At 42.6% G+C, this 22,574-nt stretch overlaps 1 protein-coding gene across 2 annotated transcripts in view; it reads right to left on the bottom strand.

Annotated features, from left to right (window-relative positions):
• LOC126337066 (MFS-type transporter SLC18B1-like) overlaps positions 1 to 22,574 on the bottom strand; it is an 89,547-nt gene that overhangs the window by 50,236 nt on the left and 16,737 nt on the right. The window contains exon 2 of one of the 2 annotated variants that reach the window (XM_050001396.1): positions 13,379 to 13,641. In XM_050001396.1, coding sequence (XP_049857353.1) covers positions 13,379 to 13,522 — 144 coding nt within the window. In that variant the 5' untranslated portion in view covers positions 13,523 to 13,641. The remainder of the gene's footprint in view (positions 1 to 13,378; positions 13,642 to 22,574) is intronic. The other variant, XM_050001395.1, reaches the window with a different exon arrangement.

The raw sequence follows: 22,574 nt of genomic DNA, 5'->3' as shown, positions 1-22,574 counted from the left end.
TTATGCTGTCATTTACGTGCTGTACCAGAAATACTAAACCGTAGTTTTGATAGAGCGGAACTGTAAGTGTAGGTCAAGCGGCACGCATCAGCCTTACCGAAGTTTTACTTAACTGTGTATCATCACTATTAATAAATACTGTTTCTTATTGTCTTGCCAGATATGTTCTAGAGCCTCCCTGTCAAACCAGCAAGACTACTTTCAACAGGATGGGGAATCACCTCATCGGTTCCTACATGTCATTTTTTGTGTGGAAAGTTTTCAGACAAACTGACTGGACGATGTGGTCCTCACCCCAGTAGGTTCCTTCCTATGGAGCACTATAAAATTAAAGTGTACCGAATCAAAGCTACATACCTACAGGGTCTTAAACATACGCAAAGCGTTTGAACCTGTCACAGTGTTCTTGGAGCGTCCTTTGAGAGAAATTCCATACCGCCTGGACATTGTCCTTGCCACTGTGGTTGCACTCATTGACCTGTATGAGTGAGGAACCCAAACCTTGACTACTTAGATTGGAAACAAGTTATAACCTAGTATAGTTTTAAAATAATTAAATCTGAAGTTACGAACAATTTATGGAGATCCTGTAGTCCTCGAGAAGTCGCAGACACCTGCGAATTGTCGCGATTGGTGATCTGAAAATTTCATTACAGCAACGCCATTTGAAACCTTTCTCGTGCAGTAAAGGAATGCTTTCCACATACAATTTCCCTACCATTAGAGATATTAATGATATTTATATTTCTGAAATCAACGTGTTGAAGCAAGGCTTCTAAACCCGACAGTTTTTGTCTGAAACTTTGCGGAAAATAACTGAATTAGTTCGGTTACTAGCCACAATTTAACATTGATTCTCCGAGCAGAGAAATATTGCCACCAGCATAGCTTACGATATTTGATAAACAGGTAAAAATGGCCTATAGACTTGTCCTACTGTACAGCACACGCAACCTCTAATATTAGTTTGATTCTAGAATATATTCCGATTTAAAATTATGGCCTACAGTTAACAGTTAAACTTCCTCCACGGATATCAGAAAGGAATAAGATCATATGAAACATAATTCACACTTGTTACACGTGATAGCCTGTGAATGAACAATGGCGAAGTGGATTTGATGGTTTTCGGCCTCGAAAAACCTTTTGGCTCACTGTCAATACATGCGCCTACTGACGAAAATACAATTGTGTTAGGTATATAGACTGATCTGTGACTAGAATGGAGATCTCATTTGATAAATGACTTCTGATGTACGTCTGGGAAGTCTGATAGAGCCATATCTGTTCATATTTGTATGAGTTAGTAACGTCAGTTGCAATATTAAACTTCTCACGATTAAGAACTGTTACTTGTTAAAAACGTCGTACACATTGTCTTTTAATGGGTCATCAATATGATGCGAAGGTTAGTACCTACCTTAAAACGTGATGGCATGTAAAGTTGCCCTCACAAACCGTAAAAATGTATCAACTTCGAGTCTACAGTTCATGAGGAGAGAAAGGAATGAGGCATTACCACATTGCTTCAGTCGTGGATAAAACGACTGGCCTATGTTGATTGGTGGAAAAGTTGAGATAATGGTTTTCAAGGGGAGGAATCTAGTCAGATCGAAACCAAAGAATGAGAAAATTTTAGATCAAGTATTCCACTTCAATTATCTAGGTTGTGATACTGGTTTTAACTATGACAAAGACATTGAGAAGAAGGTTAATAAATATAAAGCTATCTGCGGAACAACTGGAAGATCTATGAAAAGAAAAATAAGGAAAGGAAAATCTTATAAAGTTGTTGTTGGAGCTACTCTTATGTGGTTCCGAATCATGGACAGTAACAAAAAGAAAAAATCACATATACAGGCAGCATATGTGAACATGAGCTGTAAAGGGCTGTAGTAAAATGGATAAAATAAGAAATGAAAAAATCAGGTTTAAAAATCTCTTCGGTTAATAAGATTGAAGACACTAAGATGAAGTGGATCATGTTGACAGAAGATTGATTACCAGAAAAGGTAATTAAGTATCGGCCGACTGGAAAGAGGGAACTAGGTACGCCTCTTATGATATGGATGGATCAGAGACCATGCAGGTGAAAACAACATCTAACCGTGCGGGGACGGTGATCACTCGAGAAACTGCAGTCCTCGTACCGAAGATACTGCCTGTGCAACTATTATTTGCCGGGACACTAAACCTTTAGAACGCATGTCAGGCTGGAGTATCGGCGCATAAAGTTTGTACAATGGTGACAATCTTATTTGGCCCTTAGGACAGAGGCATAGAAGTACTCAGAGCGAACATAAAACATAGTGTGCTGCAAATTTTGGTGCTAAGCCCAGTCCTGCTCTTGAAAATTGGAAGACTTAAAAACTATCATCCTAAGCAATAAGCCTTTTTCCTCTGGAAATAAAAACTGCTTTCAAAATTCAAAGAACGTCCCTTCATGTTGGAATTTATGAATATTATGTAGATTCCTATGTACGACTTTCAAAGGGATTGAGGATAAAATTAGAGTTGCACAAAGCTTAAGAAGTATCAGCAATTTTTCCGTGAACCAGAACAACTACATTGACCAGTTTCACTATTGCGCCTTCTAGCAGTTTGACGCTGATCATCTAGCAGTTTGACGCTGATCACACCAACAGCTCCTCAGTTTTGACTTTATAATATGTGTAAGCCCATTGTTCAAGTTTTCACCAAACTCCCAGGTCCATGGTCGCTGATCATTTTCCTATGAGTCGTCCTTTCAAACTGAACCGCTGCTACACTAGGTGTCTCAGCTGCGCGGAACTTCATAGCCGCAAGAAAGTTTTAATAGCTTGGATAAAAAGTGACGTTAACAACAATTGCGGCAAATTTAAAGAAACTTAGCGAAAATGGAGAAAAGTAACACTGTAGTATGATGAAACAACTAGGTACCACAGGTTTCTGCTGTCTGCTGAGATCATAGAATTTTCCCTTAGAAATGTGCAGCAGCGAGGGACTAAATCACTTCCATCTGATGCATGAGTGCGAAAGAACATCCCAGTGTGAAGCTGGGAGGAGGAGGAGGAGGAGGAGGAGGAGGAGGAGGAGGAGGAGGAGGAGGGGGGGAGAAAAATTCGGAAGGATATCTGAAGAACTGACAACTAATAGGAAGAAAGATTATGTTCTGAAGCCTTTAAGTCGAGATCGTTAGAGACGATATAACTACGTTCGTCTTGTATTAACTAGGGACTCAAAGTGATTGAACGTACTTCTGTTTAAGAGCTGCAGACATCTGTTTAAAGGAGTCTTCTTAGTCGTTACGTCAGTCTTCGGTACAAATACGTATTATAAAGATGTATGTGTGTATGTATGTTCCCCATCTTCTCCTAAGTCACTGGACTGATTTCAGCCTAACTTGGCACACATATCAGTACCTGGAAATCATCGCTGTGAGAGGGGTGGGGGTGGAGGAGGTGGTGTGAACCACCTATCAAATGGATGAGTGAGAAAGTTTAACCAACGATGCGCGAATACCCATACTTTATTCATTTAGTATTTGAGGAAGAGTACTTAGTGTAATGTTTGTTCCAACCCAATTTCAGATTTTTACGGAACTTTCTCGCTGACAACCCCAAAAATGAAGAAAAGTTTATTGCTTACTACATTTTCGCTGCTCTTACAATAACACTGACTTGAAGCCTCGCGCTTTAATGTACTACTGCTTTACTACTGACTTAACCGCGAAAACACTTCTCAGGCAATATTCACATACGCCGCTGAATGCACCTTCACAATTATATCATTACACGGCACATATTTCAGGGGATTCGTCCCTTTAAACACTGAGCTGCGTGAGAAAAATTGCTGGGCGAAATATGTACAATTACATGTGAAATATGCTGAGTATAAGCGAAATACATTTGACAAATGTGTACGAAGGCTCATGCTAAACCCCTGGAAAGATTTCAACCCAATTTGGTACACACGATTACGATCTAGAAGGAAATACTGTGGGAGTAAGAACCACCAGCGTCGTATTGGGTGAACATGATGACGTGGAGACAGAGAGGGGGGGGGGGGGGGGAGAGGAGGATATGGACAGAGGGAATGGGAGGGGGGATGGACGGAGAGAGGATGAAATGACCGGAACATATGCATTCACCTGAGTAAACATACTGGGGCTCATGCAAGCCCCATCTAATTTTTGTACTATGGCTTCCAGAACGCTCATTCATATACTCTTATTAAGATCAGATGGCGGAATTTAGTACATATTCCGCTCTTCCTTCATCTTGTCCATCACAGTCAATAAGAGAACACAGAAGTCGTTTGCTACAGACTGATTCAAGATTTGTTATCACTTAGTGACGGTAGATTATAGAATCGTCGAGAAAACAACACAGTTAAGCATGCTTTGTTTTTCTGGATTTATGCTTGGCTGCATAAAAATAAGGTCGAGTTTTGGCACGCTCCGTAGCTGTAGATACTACGACGCCAAAACCAGGCGGCGCGTGCGTCCTCTGCGACGTATGCTGGATGCTGGACTGGCGACACGCTTGAAGTGAGCGGAGTGGCGGCCGGGCAGATAACCCTGCAGCCATCAGCGCAGCCGCTGATCCGTGCGGCCGGCGCCGGCGCCAGTCTGCTTCCCTTTAAACGTGCCTCGTCTGCCCAATTCTGCAAACTCCGGCCCGTTATCCCAACCGACTACGCCATCTTTAGGATTCCTGCTTCACTCGGAGCGATACACTTTAAATTAATCCGCCCCTCTAGACCCCAATTAACGACTAATCGCTACTTGGAGGCCACTTATGAAGCGACACGGAGTAATGATTTCTTTTTGTATGACTAAACGTCCATCAGACGTGTCCTCAGACATGGGTTAACAGCTACTTTAAAGAGAACAATCCTACAATTATACTGTGGTGGTCTACTTTATACTCTGCGCCAGATTTATTATCTCTGATTACCTACTACCCCATCCTCCTTATCAATTAGTAACGTATAAACGTTTGCCTGATATTACAGCTTTACCGCTCGTTGCTTTGTGTCATTGCCAAACTGTATTAGGTGCCTAAGCACGTTTCCCTCCAATTTTCAGCCTTTTGCCAAATTTTCTACATTATTCGCCAGCCTTTGTTCGAATACCTCTTGCTCTCGATCCATCCACTATTTTAGAAACAATTGTAGGTCCACATTTTATGTTACCAGTTTTTTCTTCAATTTCCGCATGTACAAGTCCTTTCTGTGTAGTGTTGTGCTCCGAGCATACAATTTCAGCAAGTTCTTCCTCAAGCTTATGTCAATGTTATCCACACATCCATGCCCGAGGCAGGATTCGAACCTGCGACCGTAGCAGTCACGCGGTTCCGGACTGAGCGCCTAGAACCGCTAGGCCACCGCGGCCGGCGCACCACCAGAGCAACCAGCATCAAGTTTCGTGGTCAGACATACTGATCACCACTTCCCAGGCACCCTTAACGGTGTGTTTCGTGTACGCTTTGGATATGTATGCTTACTCGCTTGCTCCATAACGAGTTCAGCCATGGTTTTTGGCAAGCTTTTGAAACAGCCTGGCAACTATCTTCGGTTGCGGAAATGGAACTTATTCTCCTTAGGACATGAATGTGCATTAGTATACGACGTTCTAACAATTGGTGTCACTCATTGTGTTATCACCAAATGCCTGAACTTTTATTAATTATGGAATCAGCTTTCAACGTCGATGCGAAGGTGCCAACTTTTATTCCTGCTTATTTATTGTAGGGAGAACAATTGTTGCTGCTGTGAACGAGACGATATGGAGCAAGTATTACTACGCGACCAACCAGGCGCAAACAGCTAAGCTACGGCAGCAATATCAAGAACAAATGTGATGAGTTCCAGAATTTGGCACCGTCCAATTACAACTGGAAAATTAATGTGATAGTACGTGAAAGCTTGATACTTTATTACGTAACTGCCCAAATATCACATGTTATGAATCAAATCATTTGTTATGAATTTGCCCTCCGCCAGTTATAAGACTATTGCACGTTTGCTATTCTCATACCTCTAATTTCAGGTAGCGTCTGAGATAGACACAAGCAAGTTTAATTCACGTGGAGCTATAAGCAGTGATGACTTTTCTCCAGACAAAGTCTGCAAACGACATTCAATACAGATGTCACAAACACTATGTAGTATAAGTGTCGTTCCTCCAACACGGTCAAAACCTGGGTGCCTAGATTTGAGACTGTAGATTTCACTGTTTAGCCTCTCAACGGGAGGCCCACTACACATCCATCAACAAAATATGTCTACAAGCTGATTCTTGAGAATCACCTAGTATTTTCCAAAAACATGGCTGAGATACTAGACATCACCCAGAAGCGTATTTCTATCCTTATTAAAAATGTCAGACGTGAAGCCCTCAGTGAACTAGCTGCCAAAAAGTTTCAGTAGTTAATAAACAAGGCCGAGTTGAGCCATCCACAGTTTTGTCCCATTTTGCCACTGCAGAGGAATTTCTCGCTACGTTAGCAGAAAATAGTTTCATAGTTGTGATACAGGAACCAAGAGTAAGAAAATAATCAGGGTGAGTACGTGCACTCGGATAAGCTTCGCATCCAAATATGTCAGAAAATCGTGGCATCCGTTTTATGGGGGTAAATATTGTAGTCTGTTCTAGGCCTGCGTAGTTCAGTCTGCAGTTTTACCTTAGAGTATTGCACCAATCTTTGTCCAGCTAAAAGACGACGAAATGACCTAGAAAGTCGACCAAATCGAACCTTTTGTTGCAGGACAACACGCACCTTCGCATTCATTGGAAGATGAGACTGAAATGGATGCACAGCGTTCCCAGTTAGTCGACCATTTCATCCCCTAATTCGTCTGATCCGGCCTCTTCCGACACGCCTATTTCTAAGCCAGAAAAAACACCAGAGGATAGTCATTTGGTGACTTTGCCGACATCAAACAGGCTACTGATGAGCTGGAATTACCATCACACGATGTTATTTGAATGAATTCGGAGAACTAACAATATAAAAGCTCATTTGCCGTGATATGGGGTGGGTATAGGGCACAATATGTTTAATAAATACAGGGTGTTTGAAAAATGACCGGTATATTTGAAACGGCAATAGAAACTAAACGGGCAGCGATAGAAATACACCGTTTGTTGCAATATGCTTGGGACAACAGTACATTTTCAGGCAGACGAACTTTCGAAATTACAGTAGTTACAATTAACAACAGATGGCGCTGCGGTCTGGGAAACTCTATAGTACGATATTTTCCACATATCCACGATGCGTAGCAATAATATGGCGTAGTCTCTGAATGAAATTACCCGAAACCTTTGACAACGTGTCTGGCGGAATGGCTTCACATGTAGATGAGATGTACTGCTTCAGCTGTTCAATTGTTTCTGGATTCTGGCGGTACACCTGGTCTTTCAAGTGTCCCCACAGAAAAAAGTCACAGGGGTTCATGTGTGGCGAATAGGGAGGCCAATCCACGCCGCCTCCTGTATGTTTCGGATAGCCCAAAGCAATCACACGATCATCGAAATATTCATTCAGGAAATTAAAGACGTCGGCCGTGCGATGTGGCTGGGCACCATCTTGCATAAACCACGAGGTGTTCGCAGTGTCGTCTAAGGCAGTTTGTACCGCCACAAATTCACTAAGAATGTCCAGATAGCGTGATGCAGTAATCGTTTCAGATCTGAAAAATGGGCCAATGATTCCTTTGGAAGAAATGGCGGCCCAGACCAGTACTTTTTGAGGATGCAGGGACGATGGGACTGCAACATGGGGCTTTTCGGTTCCCCATATGCGCCAGTTCTGTTTATTCACGAAGCCGACCAGGTAAAAATAAGCTTCGTCAGTAAACCAACTGCTGCCCACATGCATATCGCCGTCATCAATCCTGTGCACTATATTGTTAACTAATGTCTCTCGTGCAGCAATGGTAGCGGCGCTGAGGGGTTGCCACGTTTGAATTTTGTATGGATAGAGGTGTAAACTCTGGCGCATGAGACGATACGTGGACGTTGGCGTCATTTGGACCGCAGCTGCAACACGGCGAACGGAAACCCGGGGCCGCTGTTGGATCATCTGCTGCACTAGCTGCGCGTTGCCCTCTGTGGTTGCCGTACGCGGTCGCCCTACCTTTCCAGCACGTTCATCCGTCACGTTCCCAGTCCGTTGAAATTTTTCAAACAGATCCTTTATTGTATCGCTTTTCGGTCCTTTGGTTACATTAAACCTCCGTTGAAAACTTCGTCTTGTTGCAACAACACTGTTCTAGGCGGTGGAATTCCAACACCATAAAAATCCTCTGTTCTAAGGAATAAACCATGTTGTCCACAGCACACGTTGTGAACAGCACACGCTTACAGCAGAAAGACGACGTACAGAATGGCGCACCCACAGACTGCGTTGTCTTCTATATCTTTCAGATCACTTGCAACGCCATCTGTTGTTGAAAATTGTAACTACTGTAATTTCGAAAGTTTGTCCGCCTGAAAATTTACTGTTGTCCCAAGCATATTGCAACAAACGGTGTATTTCTATCGCTGCTCGTTTAGTTTTTATTGCCGTTTCAAATATACCGGTCATTTTTAAACACCCTGTATGTCTGAACTACTGTGTGGGAATGGAGAAAGTTTTCTATCCTCCATCCCTTTTAAAGGTTTACAGTAGCAGCATAATCAACGACAGCAGAAGTATTGTGGTTTGCAGCAGGACACTACACAATTACTGCGGCAGTAATGGCAATCACAGCCAGGTAACGACACCCTAGCGTTGCTATTACATGTATTTCTGCGTCGCTCTTGCACTTCCTCAGCTTATATAGAAAGACCGCGGCACGTACGGTACACATCGTAAACATTAGCCACATACTTTCAATGTTAGTGCAATGGTGTCAATTACGTCAAAAATTACAGCTGAAGGAAACCAGGCGACACGGCCGCAGTTAAAGGTTCCCTTGAACGTGAGACCAGCTCCATTGAGCCATAAACATATTGGCCACATACCACCGCGCCCAATAAGCTGATAATGCAAACAATGACATAATAGTAACGTTTCATTTACATACAGGGCATCAATAATTAACGACGTCACTTGGTAAGTGGTTCAACTGCTTTGCAACCAAAACATTTACTGTAATCAATGGATTCCGCTAAAGAATCAAGTCAGTTTATCTCCACATGAGAAACTTATCCTGAATATAACTACCTCCTCCTGTCGCCGCTAACATTTTCCACTTGGGTGCCCTTATTTTTTATTTATGGTAAATAAAAGTCAAAAGGGAGGACTTTCCTGACGTTCTGCGAAATGCCGTTTATTGGATCACGAACAGGCTTTCCTCTTCTCAGGCCACTGCCAGGTGACAAATGTCGCAACCACAGGTGAAAACCGATCGAGGTGGCTCAGTGGCTATACTACACTCACATTCGGGAGGACAACGCTTCAAACACGCGTCCAGCCATACTGATTTAGGTTTTCCGTGATGTCCCTAAATCGCTTCAGGCAAATGCCGGGACGATTCCTTTTGAAAGTGCACGGCCGACTTCCACCCAATCCTCCTCTAATCCGATGGAACCGCTGACCTCGCTGTTTGGTCCCTTCCCCCGAAACAACCAAACACAGATAAAATGACGTACGATTTACATATATTACTGAAGCAGGTACCTGAAAAAACTACAGAATAAAACGGAAAATATTTTTTACGTTATGTTTATGTCATTTAACAAGTATATTGTAATTCAGTAATGAAGAAAATAAAATATCAGTTTTTCGATTTACTGCAGTCAACCAGAAAGAGAAAGTCTTGCTCCACAAGTGAGACCAGAAAGTAAGTATTGCGTGACAGCAATGTTCATGTGTGGACAAGGAGGTGGTTAATATCTCAGATGTGTTACGTAGTCGTGATTATGCTACATTAGGAATGGCCCTACGGTTGACAAGGTAAATTCTTGACCTACTGTTTTATTTATCATTTTCTCTCTACGCGCACAACTATAACTTTGAAGTTAAACTTTTGCAGCATCGATGTGTAAAATGCAAGTCTGAAGAATTTTAAGGAATTAGAGTCACATCAGGTGACGCGTACCTAGTAATACAATATCTGCTCAAGGTATAGTGGTTGCATTTATGAGAAATAAACTAGACATATTTGCACAAATTGGAGTATAAGAAGTACTTTGCGAAAAGGCAGACTGTCAGTTGTCATCCAGACGTACAGAGTGGCAGTCTCTAGAGCAGAGGGCAGTCGCCATCCACCTGCTCCCTGGAGCATTGAGCGGACGCAGCGGCTATTATCTCAGGCGTCGTCAGCGATCTCAAGACGGCGCTACACACTCACGCAACCCTCGGCGCAGCACAACTTCTCGAATGGCTTCGCTATCCGTTTGTGGTAGTTATTCGGAGTCCAAAACATTTTTTTGATGCTACAGTTCACATTTGTGAATATGTAAGGGACAACTACAGCTTCAAGCGCTGCAGCAGACAAAGCTACAGTATAATTGAGCAGCCAGCAATCTGAAAGACTGCTACGATAATTGGTACATTTTTGTTTGTACATTCACGTACAGTACTAGCATACCAAATAAAAGTGCAACACTGTCATCACGATTTTCTTACACGTTGCTTTATTTTGGTATGTCATACCGCGACTAATTTTAAATACCGAGCATCCCGACACGGATAAACAGATGTGTCATTTGCACATGGGTTAGTCAGTTTAAAATTACATGGATATATTGTGTCCTCTTCACAGATAAATATCCAGCAGTACTGGGTGCAAATGAAGTGAACATATTGTCAAAGACGCCGAAAAGTATTTCAGCACTTTTTTAGCACGATACATTCCTATATGACTGCAGGAATGCCACCAAATATTACAGACACATCCAACACGATGGAGAAATGCCATCTTTGGCCTCATATCTACAGGGAAATCATGCATATAAAACCTAAATTGTGAGCAGTAAAATTTATCATATTTGCGAAGATATTCCAGTTGCCTCAGAGCAGTAAGTATAAGAACCATTTGTTATAGGGCACACTGCTTCGACAGTACACAAATCTGAAGGTAGAGACAATCCATCTTCATGGTGAAAAATTCAATATTGGACATTTTTAGTACTAATTCATAACCATCTTCAGCTTGGAGGACGTCTGCTGCCAAAAATGCCCGCTCCATTTAACTTCGTCATTTAAAATGTTTTGCTTCAGTGTGTAAGAAACATGAACAATGTAACCCTTCAGACATTAGATACACGAAAGGGATATGATACTTCAATAGGGTGGAACATCTGAAAGTGCCGGCAATCTGCTCATCCGAGAAGCTTGTAAGGCACCGAACATGCGGTACAGACACTAAACTGTCCCATAATATTTCGACAGATTACAGATAAACAAAAGACAACGCCAGTACAGTGATTAAATGACAAAACAGGTTCCAAAAATGTCGCATTTTTCATCATTTTTCCAACCACATTTCCATGCTACACATGGCGCTCATAATAGACAAAACTTTTCACCAGCTTGATAAGTATTCGTTAAATGACGTTCTTTTACATATACTCAGGTTTTTGTATTTACACCTACAAATTTCTAAAGGTACTTTATCTTGTATACAATTACAACTCGAGTAGTGTGGGTCAAATACTACTAAGTGCATTACAGGCGGATTAGTGACGCTGGGAATGAAAAAGTAATTTACATATCCTCAAAAGTTACTGAAAACTTTATTCGCTGCCATTTCAGTCTAAATGATCAAACAAAATTACAGCAGTATACAGTGGCGACGAAAATGAGATGAAAAATGACCATGTGTCGCTGTCATCGATGGAAAAATGAGTTTAAGAGTATACAAAATGAATTTATACAACTAAATCCTATTACACATTTTCATGTTTCTTGATGCTATGAATTCTTTTAACTGAAGCCCCAGCGTGATCACAAATCATGTTGCCCAATGATCGAAACTGAAAAATATAGTTTGATTTTATCAGCAACCCTGTGGTATATGAGAACGTTAAGTATTTACGAGTTATTGGTAACCATATGAACAAAATATATTTCAATAATTGTTTTCTGCATTGTCAATAACCTCTTGACTCTAAAGTAATGACTTTTCAGCAGCAGTAACTTCGGTCCTAAATGCAGCGATTAAATCTAGAAGGATATCTTGTGCCTGAAACGGACGACAAAGGTAACTGAATATTAGCCGCTTACAGCAGCAGTTCAATTTTGTGACGGCGCGTTCTTTCTGAGTGACTTAAATACGCTGCGCTAAAGAGCAATATTTAATACAGCGTGCTCACAACGATTACAAATACTGAATTTGGGTCTCAGAGATAAAATAAATTCGAGGGTCTTAGAATCAATGATATTACAATTTGTGTTTGCCTTTGTTTACGACTGTGAGTCTTGACTGTCTAGCTCGTTCGCTAAGAGCAGTACCCGATGAAGGGAAGCGTCCTGTTTGGGTTGGAATGGGCGTGTACTACACAGTTCGTCGAGAAACGGAACACTGTCTTCTAAACGTGAAGAATTTGTCTAGTGGCAACTGCGACCTGCTAGTGTAATTGACGCGCTGTGTGCTGGTCTGGGTAACCGAGGTGAGTCAATGAGCATCGACTCACCATTTCAAACCAACTATCTCTTGTCTGGTACATTGGCCAACATGGAGGTGGATGCTTGGTGGTTTTACTCTCTTGTTTAGGAATATTCCGAACTTTTACGAGTCTCGAAATGAACGCAAGCAATTTAAATACTATTTACGCAAGGCAAAACTTATATGATTCATAAACAAGCGGCACACTATCACTTCCTAAGGGAAACTGACGCATTTGGTGACAGGAAAAGCATTCTTTTACATCTTCAAAACAATGTGTAAAACCTTGTTACATTTATCTTCAGAGAATTCAACAGTATGCGGGACAGACGAAGAAGGAAACAAAAGACTTTAGTAGGCCAGACACTAAATTACAGGTTGTCTGTCTCCAATCCAAAAAATTTCTATCGTAATATTTTTTCCATTGTATATGGCTCGGAAATTAAACGACTTCCTGTTAGAACCTGATTAAAGTTACGTTCTATGACCCGAAATGCTGCCGTTTTTGTAATGAAACTTTGTCCATTTCAGGAGCTGTGGTTAGTACAGGTGTTCTATCGCTCAGCAACGCAACTTAATTTAGGTCGACTAAAATTTCGATGAGCAATGCGTCCGTTTCCCAACAGTTAACACTTTAAGCAACAACTGCTTGTGTGCTAACGATCACCAGACTTAACACTGTATTGAAGAATGTCCTACACATGTATTTGTGTACATGCTTCCTGAAGCCAGTTAGTTCGAACTAGAACGGATATGTGGTCGGGAAATACCATTATTTGAGCAGTAGGGCACTCACCTCGTGCGGGTAGAAGGGGGCTTGGAGCGAGACGCAAATGGCGTTGCAGAAGTCTGCGATGCCGATGACGATGAGCGTGAGCCACTGCCGCCTGGAGAAGTTGGAGGGTAGCGGGAAGAGCCCGCTGTCCAGGAGGTCTGGCATGCTGGAGGAGAGGACTGCGCGGTGTCTTCTGCGACCAGCGCCCGCTGCTAGCTGCCCGCAGCCACCACTGCGGACTTTGCGCGGTCCGCGCTGAGCATGCTGGGACGGCCACGCCTCCCCTGCGCCCGGCAGGCCTCGTCACGTTTACATAGGCGCTTATCAACAGTAGGCCCACAGATCATCTGGCTGCCCGCACTGCTTCCAACACAGACGGCTTTTTTTCCGGCCGCGGAGGCTACCTTATAAACACAGCCCTATTTTGGGATAATCCAATGTCAGGAAGATACCGTCAAGCTGTTTCCTGTAGTTACTTATTTTCTGTGTAAACGGTGGCTCGGTTAACCACTTAAATAGTTCCTTTAAATGAAGAAACGTAGGACATAAAACATTTGGCACAAGCTTAGTTGGATAAGGGTGGTGTTTAACGTAGACGATTACCAAATGCTTTTGTATGTTTATTGTGCCCTATCTTCTATACGTTTTGACGACCACAGCTTATGGACTATTACATACGCAGTAATGCAAATGTCCGCTATGTGGCGGATAGGTATACAATAGTTATTTGGTGTTTATAGCAGTCCTTTTGTTCTGCTTTCCTTTTAGATTTTTACATATTTCTTTGCCGTAAAGCTGGATATGACGTTATATGGTTCAAATGGCTCTGAGCACTATGGGACTTAACATCTATCGTCATCAGTCCCCTAGAACTTATAACTACTTAAACCTAACTAACATAAGGACAACACACAACACCCAGTCATCACGAGGCACAGAAAATCCCTGACCCCGCCAGGAATCGAACCCTGGCGTGGGAAGCGAGAATGCTACCGCACGACCACGAGCTGCGGACCAATGGCTAACACTTTGACTGCCGCACGCATATAGTGATGGATGTTACATCGCTGGACCAGGTCAGGCACACACCGTTAGCCTCAACATCAAGCACGTACAATTATATAACAATGCTAATTGGCCTTTTGCGAATCTATCGCCCTCTGCTAGTCACAGGGGGGGAGCATATGTAATGCACATTGGATTGTGGTGAAGGTGATAATCGTTCTTTTCAAGAATAAGATCGTATGTTTTCATTTGCATGAAGCTGGAATCCGTTACTTCTTCATGAAACATCTGGGCATAGCATCCTTCAGTCATGGCAATGTTTCTGTGTAGGATGATACTGTATGTCTTGGATGGACTCATGGGACTTTTGCGCTACCACGCAGAATTATTTGATCATCAGAAATTGAGTAAATAAGTTGAGAATTATTAATTACAGGAACTTGCAAAGGTGGAGTTTTGTTCCCGGAAAGCCAAACAAATGTACAGTGAAAAGATTCACAATGTCTCATTCTCATTGGAAGATACGAGCTGTTGATCACCATGGATAGAAACTCGAGTGAAACAAGCAGTTGGCGAGTCTAAGTTTTCGACAAAGAATTATTCTCACTTCTCGCGTGGATTTGAGATGATGGTGTTGCATCATGTGAGAACCGATTCATCAAGTAGCACCCACAAACTGTCCTTAAAATGCATAATGTGAAGAATGCTGGTGTATCAGCTGTCACACCCAACATATGCGAACAATGGGGCCAATAGATTCTGAGCGCGGAGCTTAGTTCTCTTCAATGGATTATACAGCTCAGTACAACAGTGCCAAATATCTTACAGTTTGCGTTGTTCACGAATGAGGCATCTTTCGCTCGTGACGTTGTTTGAAACTGCCACATAGTCTTGCACCAGGTGATGAGGATCTAAAAGCCTAGCTCGTCTGATCACCAGAAACGATTCTCTGTCAATTTGTGGGCAGGAGTTCAAAATGATTTCTTTCGTTTTTTTTCCTCTCCTGTTTCAATCTCCTCATTCCAGAGTAGCACTTGCGACCTACGTCCTCAATTATTTGCTGGATGTATTCGTATCTCTGTCTTCCTCTACTATTTTTGCCCTCTACAGCTTTCTCTAGCACCAGGGAAGTCATCTCCTAACAGACGCCCTCTCATTCTGTCCTTTATCCTTGTCAATGTTTTCTACATATTCCTTACCTCTCCGATTCTGCACAGAACCTCCTCATGCCGTACCTCATTAGTCCACCCAATTTTCAACATTCGTCTGTTGCACCACACCTCAAATGTTTCGATTCTCTTCTGTTCCGGTTCTCCCACAATCCATGTTTCACTACCAAATAATTCAGTGCTCCAAACGTACATACTCAGGATTTTTTTCCGTCAATTAAGGCCAACGTTTGACACTAGAAAGTTTCTCTCGTCCAGGAATGCTGTCTTTGCCGATGCTAGTCGTTTTATGCCCTCCTTGCTCCGTCAGTTGCTTATTTTGCTGCCTAGGTAGTAGAATTCCTTAACTTAATCTACTTCGTGATAACAATTCTGTCGTTAAGTGCCTCGCTGTTCCCGTTTCTGCTACTTCTCATTAATTTCGTCTTTTTCCGATTTACTCTCAGTACTAATTACACTGTTCATTCCATTCAGCAGATCATGCAATTCTCCTTCACTTACACTCAGGTTAGCAATGTCATGAGCGAATCGTGTCATTGATAGACTTCCAACTTCAATTTTAATTCCACTTCTAAAACTTTCTTTTATTACCATAATTGCTTCTTCGAATAGATTGAACAGTAGATTTTTAATTCGATGATGATGATGATGATGATGATGTTTGGTTTGTGGGGCGCTCAACTGCGCACCCATCAGCGCCAGTACAAATTCTCAACTGCTCAGTCCAATCTCGCCACTTACATGAATGACGATGAATTGATGAGGATAACACAAACACCCAGTCATCTCGAGGCAGGTGAAAATTCCTGACCCCGTCGATAATCGAACCCGGGATCCCGTGCACGGGTAGGGAGAACGTGACCGCGAGATCACGAGCTGCGGACTTTTCGTTCTTGGTCGTCCAGTCTTATTATTCCCTCTTGGCTCTTTTACATATTGTATATTACCCGACTCTCCCTACAGCTTACCCCTATTTTTCTCAGTTTCGAACGTCTTGTACCGTCTTGCATTGTCAAACACTTTTTGCAGGTCGACAAATCCTATAAACGTGTCTTGATTTTTCTTTAATCTTGCTTCCATTATCAACCGCAACGTCAGAATTGCCTCTCTGGTGCCTGTATTTTCCCTAAAGCCAAACTGATCGTCATCTAGCGCATCATCAATTTTCTTTTCCATTCTTCTGTATATTATTCTTGTCAGAAACTTGGATGCAAGAGCTGTTAAACTGATTGTGCAATAATTCTCGCACTTGTCAGTTCTTGCAGTGTTCGGAATGGTGTGGATGATCTTTTTCCGAAAGTCAGATGGTATGTCGTCAGACTCATACTTTCTACACACCACCGTGAATAATCGTTTTGTTGCCCCTCATGGTTTTACAAACTCTGCTGGGATGTTATATATCCCTTCTGCCTTATTTGATCCTAAGTCCTCCAAAGCTCTCTTAAATTCTGATTCTAATTCTGGATCCTCTGCCGGCCGGGTTGGCAGAGCGGTTCTAGGCGCTACAGTCTGGAATCGCGATACCACTAAGGTCGCAGGCTCGAATCCTGCCTCGGCTATGGATGTGTGTGTTGTCCTTAGGTTAGTTAGGTTTAGGTAGTTCTAAGAGACTGATGACCTCAGAAGTTAAGTCCCATAGTACTCAGAGCCATTTGAACCATTTTTGACATCTGCCTTTATGTACTGTATTACCCTTTCAGTATTCTCATATGCTTTCTCTATCTCTTCATCTTCAGCTTGCGACTTCGGCATGTATATCTGGACTATCGTTGTCGGTGTAGGTCTGCTGTCGATTCTGATACGAACAACCCTACCACTAAACTGTTCACAGTAACACACTCTCTGTCTTACCTTTCTATTCATAAAGAATCACGCTCGCATGATACCATTTTCTGCTGCTGTTGATATCACCTTATATTCATCTGACCAGAAATCCTTGTGTTCCTTCCATTTCAATTGACTGACCTCTACTATATCTAGATTGAGCCTTTGTATTTCCCTTTTCAAATTTTCTAGCTTCACTGCCACGTACAAGCTTTTGGCATTCCATGCCCTGCCTGGTAGAATGATGTCTTTTCGTTGGTTATCCAATCTTTTTCTCATAGTCACCTCCCCCTTGGCAGTCCCATCCCAGTTATCCAAATTGGTGACTATTCCGTAATCTTTTGAAATGGAGAGATCACCGTGACACGTTTCAATTACACGCCACATGTCCTGTAGATACACGTTATGTGTCTTTAATGTAGTGGGTTCCAAAACCTTCTGCATCTCTGTGCCATTGACCATTCCTGGTTCTTCTGCCTTTAGGGGCAGTTTTCCACCGCAAGGACAAGAGACTGCCCTGAACCTCGGTCCGCTCCTCTTTGACTAGGCCGTTGGTAGAAAGAGGTTGACTTCTTATACCGGAAGTCTCCGGCGGCCAACGCTGATTATTAATCAAAATTTAAGCGGTGGTGGGTTTCGAGACCAGGACTGAGGACGTTTTGATCACTAATCAAAGACGGTAACCACCCTCCCCTTCCCCCATTTTTTTTTTGGGAAATCTCACTTTGTTCATTATTGTTCATTGCATTTGTTCTGACAGACGTATCATATCACCCGTTCAAGTTCATCGTTAATCCATTCTCTCTGCTTTTTTATTACAGAGACCATCTTACCCTCTGCTCTGACCGGACACACTGAGCTACCGTGCCGGCTATCCCTGGACCACGAGGTGCCGAGATCCTGTGTCTAAGGTTGTTACTTTTCTCGGTGCTCTTTCTATTACGATTAAATTGAAGGGGGGAGAGGGGGAGAGCAATCCACCTTCCGCACTCCAGTCCTTAACTCTCTTTTCCCTTTCTTGAAATGTTTTTTATCTAATTTTACACGTCCTGTTCCGTAGGATTAACTTTAGGAGCAATTCTCCGTGATCATGGAATGCATCATTGCACGAAATTAACATCTGGAAAGTTAACATTAAATTAAATAAAATTTAAGCATGTACTATGCAAACGACAGTCTTCTGAGAATGTATTTACATAATCAAAAATGTAATAAAGGAATCTGTTTAAATTATTCAAGTAACTAACCGACAGATTGAGAGGAGTGGGCCACAAGCAAATTATTCAGTTTTAACTTGAAAGTGCGAGGGTAACTGCTACGATTTTTTAATTTCTGTGGTAGTTTATTGAAAATGGGTACAGCAGAATACTGCACGACTTTGTTCACAAGATTCGAGGAGTTGTGATAGAAATGCAGATTGAATTATATCTGGTGTTAAATGAGCGAAATCTGCTAATTCTTGAAAATAATCTCACTCTGTTAACAACAAACGACATTAAAGATAAATATATATTGAGCGTTCGGTATCAGGTTTCCCAGAGTCCTGATTGGTGTTTGCAAGTGTTCCTCGAACGTACATCACATATAGCTCGAACTGCCCATTTCGGAGCCAAAAGTACCCTTTGTGAATAGGAAGAGTTATCCCAGAAAACAATGCCGTGTGTCATATGCGAATAACAATAAGCAAAGTAGGCTAATTTTCATATTGGACTATAATTATTGCAGATTCTGCTCTAATGGTGAATATGACAGTTTTTGAACAAGATCCTGAACATGGGCTTTCAATGAACTCTTATTCTCTATCTGAACTCCTTCGAATCTGGGTTATTCGGATTCACTAATCATATGCCCATTCTATGTGATCATGATGTAAATTTTAGTTGAACTGTGCGTTATAAACAGTAAAATCTGAGTCTTACTGTGATTTAGTATCCATTTATTTTCTACAACTCATGCATTTATGTCTTGAACTGCACTATTTGATACATTGCCTTTATTACATTCAGCGTCATTCATTACCAGACTAGTGTCGCCAGCGAACGGAAATATTTTAGGATCACCTGCCACAATGGAAGGCATATCATTTATGTACATACGAGCCCCGCCCCCTTCCCCACTCCCTCCTCACTGAACCGTGTCCCGACCAGACGCCACCTCTTAACCGTTCTCATTACTGTGGAGACTGGTCTTCTGCTGCCTGTTTCTAATCTATGAGAAGAACCAGTTTTGAGATACTCCTGTTATTTCAACTTCTACTGTAATATTTTGTGATCAACACAATCAACGCCTTAGGTAAATCAAAGACGACGAATAATGTTTGCAACTTTTCCTTTAATCCGTCCAGTGCCTCACAGAGAAAAGAGAATATAGCATTTTCATTCGTTAAAGCACTTATAAAACAAAACTAGATGTTTGACAGAAAATTATTTGTACGCAAATGATCTGTTAGACTTATATGTACAGCCTTTTCAATAACTTTTGCAAACACCGAAGGCATATAAGTAGATCTAAAATCGTCTACATTATCTCTTTCTCGTTTTTTATAGGATATGTTTCACTGCTGATGACTTTAATTGATCACAGCTAAGTGCAGGGCTAACATATGCAGCACAGTGATTTATTGTTCTGCCTGATAACCCATGATATCCATGAGAGACGTTGGCTATCAGTGATTTATTTACTGACTCAATTTCCTCCTTGTCATTATCACGGAGATGTATTTCAGATAGCAGCCTTGGAAAGCAATTTTGTAAGGGATTATATAAGTCCCTGTAGAACTGTTATTTAATCCACCTGCTGTATTCAGAACATGAATAGACCAACAGTTACTTGTCTTTTCACACTGTTAACTTTCCGTTAGTTCATTTATTTTCGATACATAGCATCGTGTGGTTATAATGATAGTTTCGCTACTTGAGAGGATCCCCATGAAAAACGAATGATCATAGGACGATGAAGCTTTGTGAAAACATTTGTAGGACATGTGGAAGAGAAACAATGAATAAACCATTGAAAGAAACCATTGATTGAGAGGGCCACACTTGTCAATTGCGTACCATGTTTACGTTCCAGCGTTGCTCAATGTGACGACCACCTGCAATCACATCCTGGAACAGCACTAGAGATCGCTCTTATGCTGCCAGAAACATCTCGGGTGGATGTTGGGTGCCTTCCTCGCTATGCTCATTTTCAACATCCAACGTGTGTTAGTGTTCCTTTGATAAAACCTGTCTTTCAGGTAACTCCACAGCCAGAAATAACAAGGGTGCAAATCTGGTGATCTTGGTGGCGACAGTTTGGAACGATAGGCCAATAGTTCGGTTTTCTCCAAATGTGTTACGGAGTAACCGAGAGACCTCACGAGGAATATGAGGTGGAGCTCTGTCCTGCATCAAAATACACTACTGGTCATTAAAACTGCTACACCACGAAGATGACGAGCTACAGACGTGAAATTTAACCGACAGGAAGAAGATGCTGTGATATGCAAATGATTAGCTTTTCAGAGCATTCACGCAAGGTTGGCGCCGGTGGCGACACCTACAACGTGCTGACATGAAAAAAGTTTCCAACCCATTTCTCATACACAAACAGCGTTGCCTGGTGAAACGTTGTTGTGATGCCTCGTGTAAGGAGGAGAAATGCGTACCATCACGTTTCCGACTGTGATAAAGGTCGGATTGTAGCCTATCACGATTGCGGTTTATCGTATAGCGACATTGCTGCTCGCGTTGGTGGAGATCCAAGGACTGTTAGCAGAATATGGAATCGGTGGGTTCAGGAGGGTAATACGGAACGCCGTGCTGGACCCCAACGGCCTCGTATCACTAGCAGTCGAGATGACAGGCATCTTATTCGCATGGCTGTAACGGATCGTGCACCCACGTCTCGATCCCCGAGTCAACAGATGGGGACATTTGCAAGACAACAACCATCTGCACGAACAGTTCGACGACGTTTGCAGCAGCATGGACTATCAGCTCGGAGACCATGGCTGCGGTTACTCTTGACGCTGCATCACAGACAGTACCGCCTGCGATGGTGTACTAAACGACGAACCTGGATGCAAAAAGTCACATTTTCGGATGTATCCAGGTTCTGTTTACAGCATCATGATGGTCGCATCCGTGTTTGGCGACATCGCGGTGAACGCACATTGGAAGCATGTATTCGGCATTGCCATACTGGCATATCACCCGGCGTGATGGTATGGGATGCCATTGGTTACACGTCGCGGTCACCTCTTGTTCGCATTGACGGCACTTTGAACGGTGGACGCTACATTTCGGATGTGTTACGACCCATGGTTCTACCCTTCATTGGATCCCTGCGAAACCCTACATTTCAGCAGGATAATGCACGACCGCACGTTGCAGGTCCTGTACGGGCCTTTCTGGATACAGAAAATGTTCGACTGCTGACCTGGCCAGCACATTGTTCAAATCTCTCACCAACTGAAAAAGTCTGGTCAATGGTGGCCGAGCAACTGGCTCGTCACAATACGCCAGTCACTACGCTTGATGAACTGTAGTATCGTATTGAAGCTACATGGGCAGCTGTACCTGTACACGCCATTCAAGCTCTGTTTGACTCAATGTCCAGACGTATCAAGGCCGTTATTACGGCCAGATGTGGTTGTTCTGGGTACTGATTTCTCAGGATCTATGCACCCAAATTACGTGAAAATGTAATCACATGTCAGTTCTAGTATAATATATTTGTCCACAGAATACCTGTTTATCATCTGAATTTCTTCTTGGCGTAGCAGTTTTAATGGCCAGAGTGTAGTTGAGTGTAAAGCACCTCTGTCCCCTACATTAGGAATCACATGTTGGTGAAGCAGATCATAGCAACGTCTGTCGTTCACGCTCCATGTCCTTGGTTGCTGGGGTCCGAGTTCCGGTACCAGCATTGCCGCCTAACTGCAGGTCGTAGCAATAAAAGTGCTAACAACGCAGAAATGGACATTATTCCTGTAAAGTTTGGTAAATAGTATTCCGTCTACACTGTCTCAAGTGCCTGTGCAGTTATATTGGTAATTACGGTTGTGATTGGTAATTTGCGAGTGCCGTCTGACTGCGGACGGTGGCCGGTGACCCGGAGGCGGCTGCGACGTCTGGGAGGAGGGCCGTGGGCTGTCCCCAGAGGCGACAGACGCCAGCAGCGGGCTTATCAGCCAGCACACTGACTCCACTCTGATCCTGAACAGTCGCCTCGAC

This window comes from Schistocerca gregaria, chromosome 2 (genome assembly GCF_023897955.1).
Source record: "Schistocerca gregaria isolate iqSchGreg1 chromosome 2, iqSchGreg1.2, whole genome shotgun sequence".
Taxonomy (NCBI): Eukaryota; Metazoa; Arthropoda; class Insecta; order Orthoptera; family Acrididae; genus Schistocerca; species Schistocerca gregaria.
The sequence above is the reverse complement of the archived record's forward strand: the minus strand, read 5'-3'. Positions and strand labels throughout refer to the sequence as shown.